At 44.1% G+C, this 14,117-nt stretch overlaps 1 protein-coding gene across 1 annotated transcript; it reads left to right on the plus strand.

Moving 5' to 3' along the window:
• The first annotated feature begins 357 nt into the window (after window positions 1–357).
• NDUFA12 (NADH dehydrogenase (ubiquinone) 1 alpha subcomplex, 12) lies at window positions 358–10,403 on the plus strand. The gene is made up of 3 exons (XM_010152229.1): window positions 358–475; window positions 1,434–1,521; window positions 10,134–10,403. The coding sequence occupies exons 1-3, from the start codon at window positions 358–360 to the stop codon at window positions 10,312–10,314; spliced, it is 387 nt and encodes a 128-aa protein (XP_010150531.1). The 3' UTR covers window positions 10,315–10,403.
• Window positions 10,404–14,117: the final 3,714 nt, after the last annotated feature.

Below are 14,117 nucleotides of genomic sequence, written 5' to 3' on the forward strand. Positions count from 1 at the left end.
TAGTTGAGAAGGAAGGTAACATCTTCAACTAAGTGAATTAACATGTGTCTCCGGGATGCCCTTCCACAGTATTTAAGACTTTTTTAATGTTATATTGTGTTATATTGCAGAATTGCTTTATCTTCCACTGTAAAGAGCTTTTAAGTAAATAATAGCTCCCAAAAGCCTTTCATCCTGTCGGCGGGCCGTGCCGTAAAGGCAAGCTGACATCAGCTGCGGGAATTGGTGATTATATTTTGTGATCCTTAAGCTTGAATAGTTTTTTGAATCACCTTACATGTGTGTGTTTAAGAGTCTTTATCACAGATTTTCTTACTAGCCCCTAAGAAACCTCTGTCACAACTTCACCCTAAGGTGATGCCAGTTGAAACTGTTGTTTTGGGAATTCGCAGGGTCAATGACTTGAAGACGGGTACGCTGATCGGAGTTGACAAATACGGAAACAAGTACTACGAAGACAGAAGAAACTTCTTTGGTATGTCTGCTGATGTGAATGCCACCTGCCCACCTTTGTGTAGCTTGTGTCCTTTCTGCTAGTGAAACAGAACTCGTTGCCTGCCCAACTTCCTTGCACTTGACTTGTGTGAGTCTTGGAGGGGGCTCATAGAAATGCTTTGACATCTTCTGGCTCTCTTCTGCTTCCCTCGGTTCACTTACAAACGTGGTCAATCTGAAATAATAAATATGGGATAAATATAAGCCAGGCGGATGCTCTCCATGTAGGTATGCCTGTACAGTAATGCGACTGAGAGCTGAATTTGGTCCTAAAAGCTGATAGCTTAACAGGTAGAAGAAGAGAGCTGCCTTTAGCACTGCCTCACAGCTGTGCTTACGTGATCACTTCAGGGCAAAGGAACACAGGTTCACTTAAACTTCCTATTACCTGAAGTAATGGGATTTTAAATAGCATTTGTAGGGTACTTTAAAAGGTAACACCTAGAGCAATTAAGGTGACGCATAAGCAGTTGGCACACTGGTTAGGCCAAGCTCTGCCTGATGTAGGTTAACTTGCAGAGTACCTGGGGAAAGCAGTTGCTGGTAAACATTGCTTGGTAGTTCTATATGGCTGAAATTGAGTTTAATCTTAGGTTACCCATGGCAATGTCCTTCTGGAAAACACTCCTCCTAATGGGTGAAGAAAATCCCTAAACCTGTTTCTCTGCCTTCAGATTTTCTAAGTTCCTGTTAGTTATACAATAGCTAATAGTTGTTTCCTCGTGAGAGCGTTAGGTTCAGCCATATAAAAAGACAGTAATAGTGGAAATACAGAAGGCTTGGAAAAATAAAAGCTGTACTGGCTTTGAAATAAGTGCCCATAATGGCAGATAGTTTTAGTCAAAATCCTTTTCCTTTTGTTTTCAGGGATTCTCTGCTTTATATGAAAATAATTTATTTTTTTGAGCTAATACAATATTTCTGTTTGTTTATTTAAGGTCGACACAGATGGGTCATCTATACTAATGAAATGAATGGCAAAAACACGTTTTGGGAAGTTGATGGAAGTATGGTGCCCCCTGAATGGTAAACCATTTAGCTTAATAATGTGGACAGATACCAACTGTGTAATTGCCTGCGTATTTTCTTGGATTACAAAGCAGAAGTTTAAAGGAACAACCTAACAACAAACACACCCACACCCACCTCCCCCAAGTTTATGGTAATAAAGTTATCTAGGATGGAGCTATCTTATATATGACCAGAATATTTCAGACTGGTTACTTTTAATTTTGAACTGTGTCCATAATGTGATGGTGCTCACTGTCCTGACAGCCACGCTTGTTGCTTCTTGAAATGAGAAAAGCATTTTGCCAGCCAGATTGAGCAGGTCAAGCCAGTCTTCCAGTTTTCCGTACATGTTGTGATTCCATCTTAATGTTTTGGCAAAGCTTACACTAACAGTGAGCAGCCAGAGGTGGGAAAAATATTTTTATGATTCACTGTAGACCAGGACCTAAAGTATGTCAGCCAGTGATGAAACAACATTCCTTAATCCACAGCCATCAGCATCTTAATTGTTTCACTTGGTATACATTGATGCTCTACAGGAGGATGAACAGCAAGAGGCCAGGATGCTCTGTGTGTTGACTGCTGCTTGACTACAATTTTTCTTAAGGTTTTAGTTTCTGTTCCTGGATGTCAGTAATAATTTGGTAAAACCTTGAGTTCCAGGAGGTCTCTGGTCACACAGCTGTCAGTACTTTTTTTTGTCTTCCTAAGTAACTCAGGGAAAAACACACACCAAATAAAGTGACAGTGTATGCTAGCAGAAACAGTCTCTACCCGATTCTTGAGGAATATGACTAGCACTTCAGCCACAAAACAGGTGATACGAAGTTCTTGGGTAGGCTGAGCACTGGTGAGCACTGGTTTTTAATATTCCTGTGATAGATGTTCTGTGCTGAGGTTGATTATCTGAACTCCTAAATCGTGGCTGTCGTCAGAACATTTGAGAAATGCGTGGGTAGAGTGTCTGTGCAGTCAGTTTTGTTTCAGATTCTCCCATCCTTGCAGTTATGTTTAATGCAGTTAATGCTTTTTTCTGTCTTCTCCAGTAAGATCTTAATGGCATTGTTTTTCAGAAGCGACATTACAATCTCCAAAACTAGCATGTTCATGCCAGTGCAGGGCAGTTCCTTGTTATCTGCAAAATAAGTGATGTTTGGTTCTAGGTTTTATCCTCTCACTATCAGACTGTGACAGTTTTCAAGATTTTTCCTTATTTTGAGGCACTGTATGTAGGATTACGCTACTGATTATTCTACTGACTACACTATTTTCTTGGGAATTATAGAGAACATTAGCAGATGTGCAGGAAAAACATTTTCTTCCTTCCCCCCCTCCAGTATAAGTCATACTACAGGTTGTTTTTCTCCATGTTTCTGGTTATTGAATACACTGCGCCCTAAAGTATGATTCTGTGGTCAGTTATATGCCTTCAGGATTGTGGAATGTGAATAATTATTGAAATACAATCAGGTGGACCTCATGCATGATGAATTGATAAAATGCATTTGATGTATTGAAAAGTTCTGAAAGCAACTGTCTGGTAAAAATAACATGAGAATTCATTTAGCTACCATTTACCTCCTGTCAGGTACTGGAGAAAAGGAAAAAGCTGCGAGAAGAAACATCTCTCGTGTAATAGCATATTGTAGTACCATTTTTAGGAACTACTGAATATTTTCCGTAATTCAGAAATGATCGATGAAATGGCTTTTGACAGCGGATGTATTGAACTCAGTCTGTAGGAAATCAGCAGAGTTGTTTTGACATACGTCTACTATACTGTACGGGGTACTGAGACTGTTGCTTTTTTAAAATGTTGCCATACCAGAATAAGTAGGCTTGTGGTTTATTCTGAGTTAGTTGTGTTATTTAACCTCTTTGTTACTCTGGGTTTTTTCCTCATCTTCAAAATCCAGATCTACTTTGCTGGAGACAAGCTATGTAGATATTTCTTTTTCATTCCCCCAGTACTTGCAGTGGGAGTGATCAGTGTTAGTAATTCTGTGCAAGATATTGGGCACACTTTTTTACCTACATGAAGACATCTTTTCCACTGACAGAAAAGCCAAAACACTTGTTTCGTCTCCTGCTGTTCAGAGCACGTTGCTGGCACGAACCTGACACTTCGTTTTAGCACACGCGAGTCGGGTGTGCTCTGTGAACCTGTAAACAACAAAAGTGAAACCTGTTTATACTGATGCCCCTGTTTAATGCTGTCATAGATGTCTCCATTCCAGAATGGCTCAAAACACTGGGCTGTGTATTGAGCTCGTTCCCGCTTCACTGTTACGTTAGAAGGGCCAGTATCAGCCTTTTGTTCCTCGCCTGTTTATCCCCCAACCTAAAATTATCACAGTGAGCACATCACCTCCAGGAGCCCCAGGTGATCCTGTTTTCTACAGCTGGCACGTGCTGCTTCACCCGTGCGCTCACCTTCACGCGTCGGCACGTCTTAGGTACAGATGCGCTCGTTACGAGCAAGACTTTCTTCTGTTTGCTCAGAAGTAATCAAAACCCAAGCAGGAAGGTGATACACCTAAATGACTTTCAGGTTTAATGTTTTTATACTTTTGGCTCTGTAGAAAACCTTTTGAATGGTTTCAGGGAAGAAAATGTTAGCCTTGAGGTTAAGAGGAACATGTGACACCTTGGGAGTTCCTGAGCAGCTTGTAAAGTACTTGTTAAGGTACCAAAAGTATTTTCACAGGCAGAGAGTTTTTATAGTAGAAACTGGCTATCTTGAATGGGTACTTCTTGAGAATAATGCAGTTTGCTCTCTTCCTAGGGCAGGGGCTACAGGGTGTATAGTTCCCTCCATCCACCCTCCCACCTGCCCCGGTAGAAGCAGGTTGGATCACAGGCAAGCTGAAGCCTAGGTGAAATGTTCTGTGCAGGTTTGTTAGTAAGGAAGTCTGCCTAAAGCAGTGTTAGTTTTCCCCCACCCTTAAGGCTGCACAGAGAAGTGAAATGTTAGGGGTGTAAAATACAGAGAGACAAATCAGAGAGCTCAGTGCTGCTTTTCCCCTGAATGCTATCACCAGCTGCAGGTTATCTGCACTCGTGAGTTGGGCAACACAGGGAGCTGCATTGTCTCACAGTGAAAGGAGTTGAGTGTCCCAATGCAGAGACAGGGCAGCACCCTGTCCTTGTGGCACCTGCAGCCTCTTTCTTCATGGTGTGCAGGAGGAGAGCAGCGGGCAGTGCTGCAGGACGATCTAGGTGCTATGGGGACGGCAGGTTAAGTCACGTTATCGTAGCGCTGAGGAAGAAGTGTGCCGTCCTGAGAGGTGGAAAGAATTCCTGCCTGCGCTCAGGCAAAGTGACTCTTCTTTCTGCTTATTACCAGGAAGACTTTTATAGGGTTTGATTCTAGGTACCATGCTCTTAAAAAAACCCCAAATGCCCACACAGACCAGTGGAAGAAGCCTATGGAAGAGCAGCAAGAACAATCGGACCTCTGAGGACAGTGGGAAAGAATTGGCATTGCTTAAAAAGGAGGGGAAATGACCATCCTGAAGTATTTAATCCCTTGTGGAAGGGCAAGGCATAGTCTGTCTTCCACAGATAGATGGGTGGCATAAGAAGTAAGTTTAAATTACAGAAGGAGAGATACAGATGGGACATTACTGCCCTTACCACTAAAAAAATTCTACTTGTTTTCACTGGCATAATTTGGTTTGGGAAGGTGAGCAAGGCAGTATTACAGTAACTCCATAACAATTTAAGCAGGTGTCTGCTGGGAGTGATGGAGATGTAGCTGATACTTGCTTGGGCGTAAAGCATATGCAGAGTGTCTAAATCCCTTCCAGACTCCTATTTATTGATTCAGCTGGGGGGAGCGAGTCCAGAGGAGGCCAGGAAGATGCTCAGAGGGCTGGAGCCCCTCTGCTATGGGGACAGGCTGAGAGCGTTGGGCTTGTTCACCCTGGAGAAGAGAAGGCTCCGGGGAGACCTTAGAGCACCTTCCAGTGCCTGAAGGGGCTACAAGGAAGCTGGGGGAGACTTTTTACAAGGGCCTGTAGTGACAGGACAAGGGGTAACGGGTTTAAATTGAAAGTGGGGAGGTTTAGATTAGATACCAGGAAGAAACTCTTCTCCGAGAGGGTGGTGGGGCACTGGAACAGGTTGCCCAGAGAAGCTGTGGATGCCCCATCCCTGCCCATCCCAAGGCCAGGCTGGATGAGGCTTTGAGCAACCTGGTCTAGTGGAAGGTGTCCCTGCCCATGGCAGGGGGGTTGGAACTGGATGGTCTTTAAGGTCTCTTCCAACCCAAACCATTGTATGATCCTCACATCTAAGGACTGAGCATCTCAATTACTTTAATCTGTTTGGGGTCAGAGGAGAGAATAGCGTTTTTAAAAAAAAAAAAAAATTCTATAGCAGTCTTGATTTTTAGGTTATGTTCTCATCTCATGCAGAAGTTCCCTGTGTGCCTGTTTCTTCCTGCTGTGGGCTCCTAATTGCTGTTCAGTGATCAGGGTAGTCCTGTAGCTGAAATTTTGAAGAGCACGAGTTTGCATGTCGAGGGTTCTGGGAGGTTCAGCTTAGAGCCCACTGAGGGGAGGGCAGCTTTGGAACCCTGTTCTCCACTTTCAGCAGGGTTATGCTCTGGAGTAAGACTTCCTCTGGAGACTATATGAAGTCCATGCAAGTCAAGGCCGGATGTCCTAGACGCTACATGTGCTTCTCTTCCATCACATTCAGAGCCTTTTGTGGCTGTCCACACACTGTTCGTTTACCATTTATCTGGTTTAATTTAATTTTTTTGTGGTTTGGCCAAATACTTCACAAAAACGAATTAACTGGTTTATGTATACAAACTAGTTAAAAATAATTTGCTCTTTCAGGTGGAGAAAGAAGAACTAATTTGAGAACAGCTTTCTCCTTTTGCAGGGACGCTTCATTTTGCCAGCATTGTTCTCTCTGTGTGTGATGTCTGTCCTGTACTTTGATGTCAGATTGGCACCATAAGGAAAACAAACATCTTTGGAAGGAGCTTCAGGAGTGCTAACTTTATGCAATGAAATATTTCAAGTTTAACTTCAGTTTAATAATCTACATCCTCTTTGTTAGTTGATCTGACAGCTGAAGGAGGGAGGAATGTAGCATCTCAGATTTAAAGTGCCAACATACTAAGAAATATGAAAAAATGTGCTATTCTCCCCCAAAACTGCTGCTCTTCAAGTCTCCCTCTAAGGTAAACAACACAAAAAGATTGAACAGAAAAGGAAGGGGTGTAAAATTTCTGTCCTTTCAGTAGCTTCAAATTAGATGTGTAGGGTTTATTACTGGATTAACTGCCAGTGTGGTGTTTTCAGGTAGATGAGATGCTGGCTCGTTACTGTACAGTGGTAGCTGACATGAGAAGTCAAAAGTTCTCCCGCATATGAACAAACCGAAACATGCTTCTTGTCCCTTTCTCCTTCTCTTCCCATTCTTCTCTGCCCTTTGACCATAACACGTCTTCCCTTCTCCGTTGTGTTATTGCAACGTGGCTAGCTGGTTGAAAAAAGTGGATGCTAACAAGTCGGCGAGCATCCTGAACTCTCACCGACAGTGCCTGAACCTTGCGGATGCACATATGGTAGTACCTACGGAGTTTGTGTGGCATCGGTTCCTGTATGACAGCTTGTACATCATATAATTGGCTCCAGTCCCTTGCAGCTTCAGTTTGAAACCTCCTTGCTTTGAAATATTTGTCTAAGGTGTGGGAGAGAATTCTACAGTCTGGAGAGCATTGGAAGGTACTTTGGGGTGTTTTTCATCTCTTTCCCCAAGGAGGAGCCCAGAGGCTTTGCTGGCCTCAGTCTGCTTGGTAGTGACACTGCTCTGTGATTCAGAAAGCTGCTTCGGCCTCTTCAGAGCTGCTGCTAGCCCCCTGATTTTCTTTGCTCTGTGTAAGCTGTCTGCTTCTTTGTAGGTTTGAAGTCATTAACTGCTTTTGAATCCTGTTTTTTCCATGCCTGGATTTATAGGCAGAGTTTGTATAGAAATCTGGCCACCTGCAAGACATCAGATCTCTTTATTCACGCTGTTCAATCTGGTGCCTGAAAAGCTTTTCTTGAGCATCTGGGAGGAGAGTCTATGAGACACCAGGTCTTCAAAGGGCTCTTTGAGGGAGGTAGCCAAGGGGAAAGTTTTCCCAAAATGAGGTTTTCAGATTTTACATATTTTTGCTTAAGTGGGGACTGGGAGCATTTCTTTGAGAGAACATACCGTCTGCAAACCAAAATGCTTTTCTAAGTCACGTGCTGGGCTTCTAGAGGGAATCTGTTGTGACCAGGCTTAAGCCCCGAAACTCTGAAACATAAGCATACGTAATAGTGTGTGAACTTCTGAATCAGCTTGTGAAATCTCTTCAGGTATTTCAGTACCTCTGACTGTACTGACATCCCGTATGCGAGCGATTTTATTTCTGCTGTTCAGGGGGAAAATGGGTTTTAAGGATTGGTTTTGCTGAGTTAGTCTTAGAAAAGCTACAAAACAATAGTTTAAATGACAGAATAAAATTATTCTGTTAAATGAGTAAGTCAGTCAATATTGTGATAATTTTCCTGATGTTTCAAGGTGCGAGCGTGCAACATAAGTACACTTGTAACAACAGAGGTGCCAGACATCATGCAAGCTTGAAATCTAGTTGGTTTTAATACAGTTCCTGTGCTCCACCTGCTGCAGCCTGTCTTTCAGGGTCTTTGTAACGGCATTTCTGTGTGAGAGGACGCTTTGTTTGTCCCGTTGGTGTGCACAGCCCTCGGGGGAAGCATGAGGATGGTGAGGCATGGAGACAGGTGCATAAACAGGGTTTTGTTTGCAGGATCCCTATCCAGTATTAGCAAAAGCGTCAGGAGGTGAAGGTGTGTGAGTTTAATGCCCTTATGTAACCTCGGAACAGGTTGCCCAGAGAAGCTGTGGATGCCCCATCCCTGGAAGTGTCCAAGGCCAGGCTGGATGAGGCTTTGAGCAACCTGGTCTAGTGGAAGGTGTCCCTGCTCATGGCAGGGGGGTTGGAACTGGATGGTTTTTAAGGTCCCTTCCAACCCAAACCATTCTATGATTCTTTATGGTACGGTAAGTGGTTTTGAAAAGCTGCGGCTCCTCTGGAGTAATACTACAAGGCATTTTGATATGTAAAACTTAAGTCGGTATTGGCAGAATGTAAATGGATAGGTAGAATCATAGCATGGACTGTTCTTTTTCCCTTCCTCCCAGGACACAAACTGTGTTTAATTGCATTTGCTTTTTCTTCTCACTTTTAAAGGATCTTATGATTCCACCCAGTTTGGTGTTCAAGCCAGTTTCCTGGCAGTCCTTACTCCTGCAACATGTGGATTTTTTTGGGGGTTTTTGTTTGTGTTTTACTTACAGAAAACGAACATGTGGCTGACATAGTTTTTTTTAAAGTGAGATTTTGTACCAAAGTTATATCCACAGTTGTGGGTTTTTCTTTTTCCAAAATAACTATCTAGAAGCTCTTTGGCTGAAAAGATAATCAACCTTCTGTAGAGCTCTGCAGATTGAGAATACACTTGTCAGTCTACTCTCACTACTTCTATTGTGGTTTTGTTTTGCTGTATCGAGGAAGTGTGCTGGATTTGTTGCTAAAGGCTGAAGATGGAAATTTTAGGCTTTCTAATAACAACCGAAATAGAAGACTCTCTATTTTTGGGCCGAATCTTTGGCAAAAGCTGATTAGCAGAAGCCTCTTTAATTCTACCTCAAAACACATCAGCTTGCAAAAAGAGCCATAACCTCACTTCTGTCTTAACTATGCATACAGTATGAAGTAGATGCAAACTGGCAGATAATTAAAATGTTATTCAGGCTTGAAAGTTGCTTTGGGCACTGAAATAGAAATGGGATGAAATCAATTCAGTTCATCCCTGCTGTAGTGTTTTGGTAAATTGTTACAGAAAATGCTTTGCTTGATCATTAATGTTGTTTGCACAGGGGAGGATTGACATTTAGTTCATAGGTAAAAGATAATCACTTGGTAATTACCCCATTACTGATGGGTATTAATCATTTTATTGTGCAATCATTTACGTGATTGTTTTAGGTGAACCTGCATCATTAATCCGTATCCCAAGCGGTAGCCTCCTGAATGCTTTGAAGATGGTATTGAAACTGTTGCTCAGCATAGTCTCCCAATAATTGAAAACAAACCCATTAGGCAAACAACAAATCCAACCCCAAAACAAACAAAAAAACCCCAACAAACCCTTCACCCCCCAGGAAGAAATTCAAAACCCAACCAAAAAAAAGCCAAGACAACAAAACAAAACCTTGTGGTTCTGCCATTTGTGGTGCCTCCTTGACCTGGTTAAGGCCGTACAAACACAGCAGTGAAATACTCTCTGCCAAAATAATGAGTGTACAGAGGATCAGGAGATTCAAACTCAGGTGTACTTTCAGCTGCTTGGGAGCAGAACTGTTGTTTAGCAGTGTTGTTTGTGTAGTTATTTTAAATCACTGTCCTGTCATCTCATTCAGAGTCATATTAAATTAAAATTATTTTTCCCCCTCTAAATGGTTAGTGTCTCTTCAGAGAAGAATGCCCAGGAGTCAGGAGGAAGGAGTTAGGGATCATGTAGTGTTCCTTAATAACCATTTTTCTTTTTCCTGTTAAGGCATCGCTGGCTTCACTCAATGACTGATGACCCTCCAACTACTCATCCACCCGTCGCTCGTAAATTTATCTGGGAGAACCACAAGTTCAACCTGAGTGGCACTCCCGGGCAGTACGTACCTTACTCTACTACTCGCAAGAAGATACAAGAGTGGGTCCCACCTACAACAGCTAGCAAATAACAACAACAAAACCTGTGACCTGCCTCAGCTTTGGCTTTCAGTGTAAATTGTATTTTCACTGGGTTTGTTCCAAATAAAAGCCTCCTGTAACAGCTGTAGTTTTGTTTATTGAGTTGGGGATAAAACAAGTGAGAAAACATTGGGAAGAGGTAGAGGACAGAATACATGACAGGTCTTAATCTCAGCAAGATACGGGGCTTTTTGTCATACTGTCAGTGGCTCTTGTCTTCTCATAAGCAGCACTCAGACTTTTTAGGTGATAACTGTACCTGTGACAGTTGCTTCTCACACGTGTACTGTTCAACAGGATGCGAGTAGAAATGTGAAATACCGGATTCTCATCTTCAACGTTGTCCTCTTGTAGTCTCTGTGTGCCATATAACGTACTGCCCATGTACTGTTTAAGGAGCCAACTCTTTAAATATTTATAAGGCAAGTCAGAGTGATAAGGCCAATCGAGGATTATAGTTTTTACTCCTAAATTCTTTGTGAGTATGCGTGCATTGCTGCATTACAGTATGCTGTGATACATATATAAAGCTTGTAAGGCCACAGGAGTCAAATGACATTTTGCCCCCTAAGGGAACTCAGCCACAAGCAGAGGGCTCCCTGCCACAAAAATCTCTTTCACTGCTTCTGCATTACTGAGAGTCAGCAGCAGATGTTCTCGCAGGGGCTTGGGGTGGGCTGTTTGCCCTGCTGTGACAAGGCTGAAGGTCTTTGTGAGTTGGAGAATGTGTGCTTTTTTGGGAGGTAGAGAAGTAAAATGTACCAGAACCTATGCTCAGAAATGTCAGGTTTGCAAGTTCACATTTGAAAGAGAGATGGTTGGGTCTGTGGCTGTCTTCTGTATCTTGCTGTTGGTTGATTCCTATTCCAACCTGCTGGTACCCTTTAGCAGAGCTGCCCTCTCCACAAGGCTTGCAGTACCTGATGACCTGGTCTGTAGATAACGCAGTGGTGGAGTCCACCCAGCCACTCGCTCACCCCCGCCCCTCAGCTGCGTGGGGGAGAAAACAAAGCTCATGGGTTGAGATGAAGGTGGGAGACTGCTTGCCAGTTGCTGTCACTGGCAAGAGAGACTTGACTTTATTGCCAATTAAAATAGATTTGCGTAGTGAGAAACAAAGGCAAAAAAAGGTAAACCACCACCTTCCCCCTTACCCATCTTCCAAGGTTCGACTTCACACCTTCATTCCCGACTCTTCTGCCCCCCCCCAACAGCACAGTGGGGAATGGGGTGGTTGTGGCAGGTCTGTAACAGCTGCTCTCTGATACTCCTTCCTCACGCGTTTGCTCTGCTCCAGTGTGGGTCCTCTCCACGGGCTGCAGCCCTCTGGGGTAAACCTGCTCCGGTGTGGGCTTTCCATGGGCTGTGGTTCCTTGTCAGGAAATGCATGCCCTGGTGTGTGCTCCTTCTGGGGCTGCCAGGAATCTGCTCTGGTGCCTGGAGCACCTCCTCGCCCTCCTCCTGCTCTCACCTTGGTGTTTGCACTGCTGCTGCACGCTGCTTTTCCCCCTCTCTTCTGCCTGGGCATTGTTTTTGGCCTTTCATAAATGCGCTTGCCCAGGGGTGCCACCATTTTGTCGGAGGGGCTCAGCTGCGCCGCCATCTTGTCTGAGGGGCTGAGCTGCGCCGCCATCTTGTCTGAGGGGCTGAGCTGCGCCCTGGGGGCACAAAGGCCGTCCCTGCATCCCTGCCAGGGCCAGCACCTTGGCAATTGCACCAACTTACAAAAGTCATTGTTAAAGACAACTAAGAAGGGTTCTAAATATATCACATGCTTACAATTGCCTGTCAAGAAGAAAAAAACCTCCTTCACTTCATAGTAGCCACCACAGCAGCTGTGCTGCTGGCTCTATGCTAGCTTCTTCTCCTTCCCATCCCCACCTGACTGGGTTACTTAAACACCAGTTTCTTCCACACTAAATCAATTTCCTTATTAATTAATTATTTAAAGGTGGGTTGTGTGGCTTTAATTGCTTTAAACTAGTTCTAGTCTTTAAATTAGTAGGAAGTAGCACTTACTGAGATCTCCTAACCTATCTAATTAAAAAAGAATAATGTTTAATTTACTTCAAGTCAACAGAAGCACCAAGCACAGATGAAAAGCAATTTGAGCCATACTGAGCTGCGTATGTGGAAAGGAGTCTTTCAACATTTTCATCTCGATAGAGTTTTTGACCTTAAGAACAACCAGCACTGTTGAAGAGCTTCATTACTAACACTCAATCTATATTTGCCTACAGGCACAAACCTGGGTAGAGCAATTAACTCTATTAGTTTTAGCCTCTACTTCCTGTTAAAGCATTTTCTATCTTATTTCATTCCTCTTCCTTCTTTGTCTTGTGGATTTTTTGGATTGCAGCCTAAACACATCAGGAGGTACAGTTGGGAACGAGCCTCTATTCAAGGGACAGGCAGGGGGGCAGTAACTCTTCCTACACTCCCTGTGCAGAAGAAACAGGGCTCAGAGCTGGTTTGTGCTTTTGTTGTCAGCTAGAACAGAAATATTAAGGGAACAAACAGCTTTGAGCAGCTTTGTGTACAGCAGTACTCCATGGAAAAGCAGGAAAATGGGTTCATCCTCCTGCCCCGCTGGGCTGAAACAAGGCTAGGACTCGGTAGCTCAGTTTGGAAAATGCTGTCAATCCCACTTCCAGAGAGGACAGAAACCCACTTATCCTGCTGTAAGCAGCAGGAACCACACATGCTGGATTTTAAATGCTGAATTTTGCTGACTTCCCTTGTGACATTGCTTCTCCAAGGTAGATTGCATGAGGCATGTACAGGAAATCAAGCATATGCAGAAAAATCAGCAGTCTCCGCAGGGCTCTCTGTACACGCTTCCGCGATTCAGTCTTTTTATCAGCAACCTCATCCACTCATGGAAGTTCACCTTTGCTGATGACATCTGCCTCAGTACCCAGGCTCAGTTGCTTTCCGGGCTGAATGACATTTCAAATGCCAAGCTGGCTGAGTGTCGCAGCAGATGGTGTCTTCAACCAAGTGCAACTGAAGCAGGGACAGGAATATTCCCCTTACACTAAATGTGACTTTAAAAGGGGCAGCGTTCTGACATGGGAACCATCCCATTAAGAAAACAAGTATTTCTCCCAGGAGCAGCAATGTGTTGAAACTTGCTGTTATTTTAAAACTGTGTGTCTACCAGTAGCTTTCTGCATCCCCACGGTCCTGGGCAGCTCTTTGCTGTGGCTGCCTCCAGGCTGTTGCTGTGCCAATAGCACACTCGGCTCAGCCCCGTGTGCTGGCATGGAGCCCTTCCCTCAACGGGGCATGGCATCCTCCCTCACTGCTGCCCTGGGCTGCACCTCTCCGCCCGGTACAGCCGAAACTGGCCATGAGATATTAGGGTGGAGAATGACAGATAAAGGAGCATCAGGAGACCGTCTCCTCATGTGAAGATCCCAGTAACAACAGGTCAATACTGGGACGTGCAACACAGCTCTGCCACCCCCATGCCGAGCCGGCGAGCATCACACGGCAGGACACACTGCCCAGTCCCCATGACTGGGGCTGCCTCTTTGCCAGCAGAGAGTTTATCAGGACTCTGATAGTCCAACAGCTCAGGTCAGTACAAGAGAGCGTTAAAATAACAGGACTGGGCTCCATCAACAGGATCCTTTGGCAGCACGCCCTCACTAAACCTCCAGATTTTGACCTGGAGACCCAACAATTGCCCTAGGTGCACAGGTCTGGAGTGGGTGGAGGTTGCCCTTCAGTCAGAGAACCTGTGCTGTAGGTGAGCACAAACAAGACTGTTCAGTGCTCTTGAGACTTG

Source organism: Eurypyga helias, unplaced genomic scaffold, assembly GCF_000690775.1.
Source record: "Eurypyga helias isolate BGI_N326 unplaced genomic scaffold, ASM69077v1 scaffold11445, whole genome shotgun sequence".
Lineage (NCBI taxonomy): Eukaryota > Metazoa > Chordata > Aves > Eurypygiformes > Eurypygidae > Eurypyga > Eurypyga helias.

Coding starts and splice junctions, on each gene's coding strand:
- NDUFA12 (XM_010152229.1), top strand. CDS start 358: ATGCCAGTTGAAACTGTTGTTTTGGGAATTCGCAGGGTCAATGACTTG. Junction 476..1,433: donor AGACAGAAGAAACTTCTTTG/GTATGTCTGCTG, acceptor TGTTTATTTAAG/GTCGACACAGATGGGTCATC. Junction 1,522..10,133: donor AGTATGGTGCCCCCTGAATG/GTAAACCATTTA, acceptor TTTCCTGTTAAG/GCATCGCTGGCTTCACTCAA.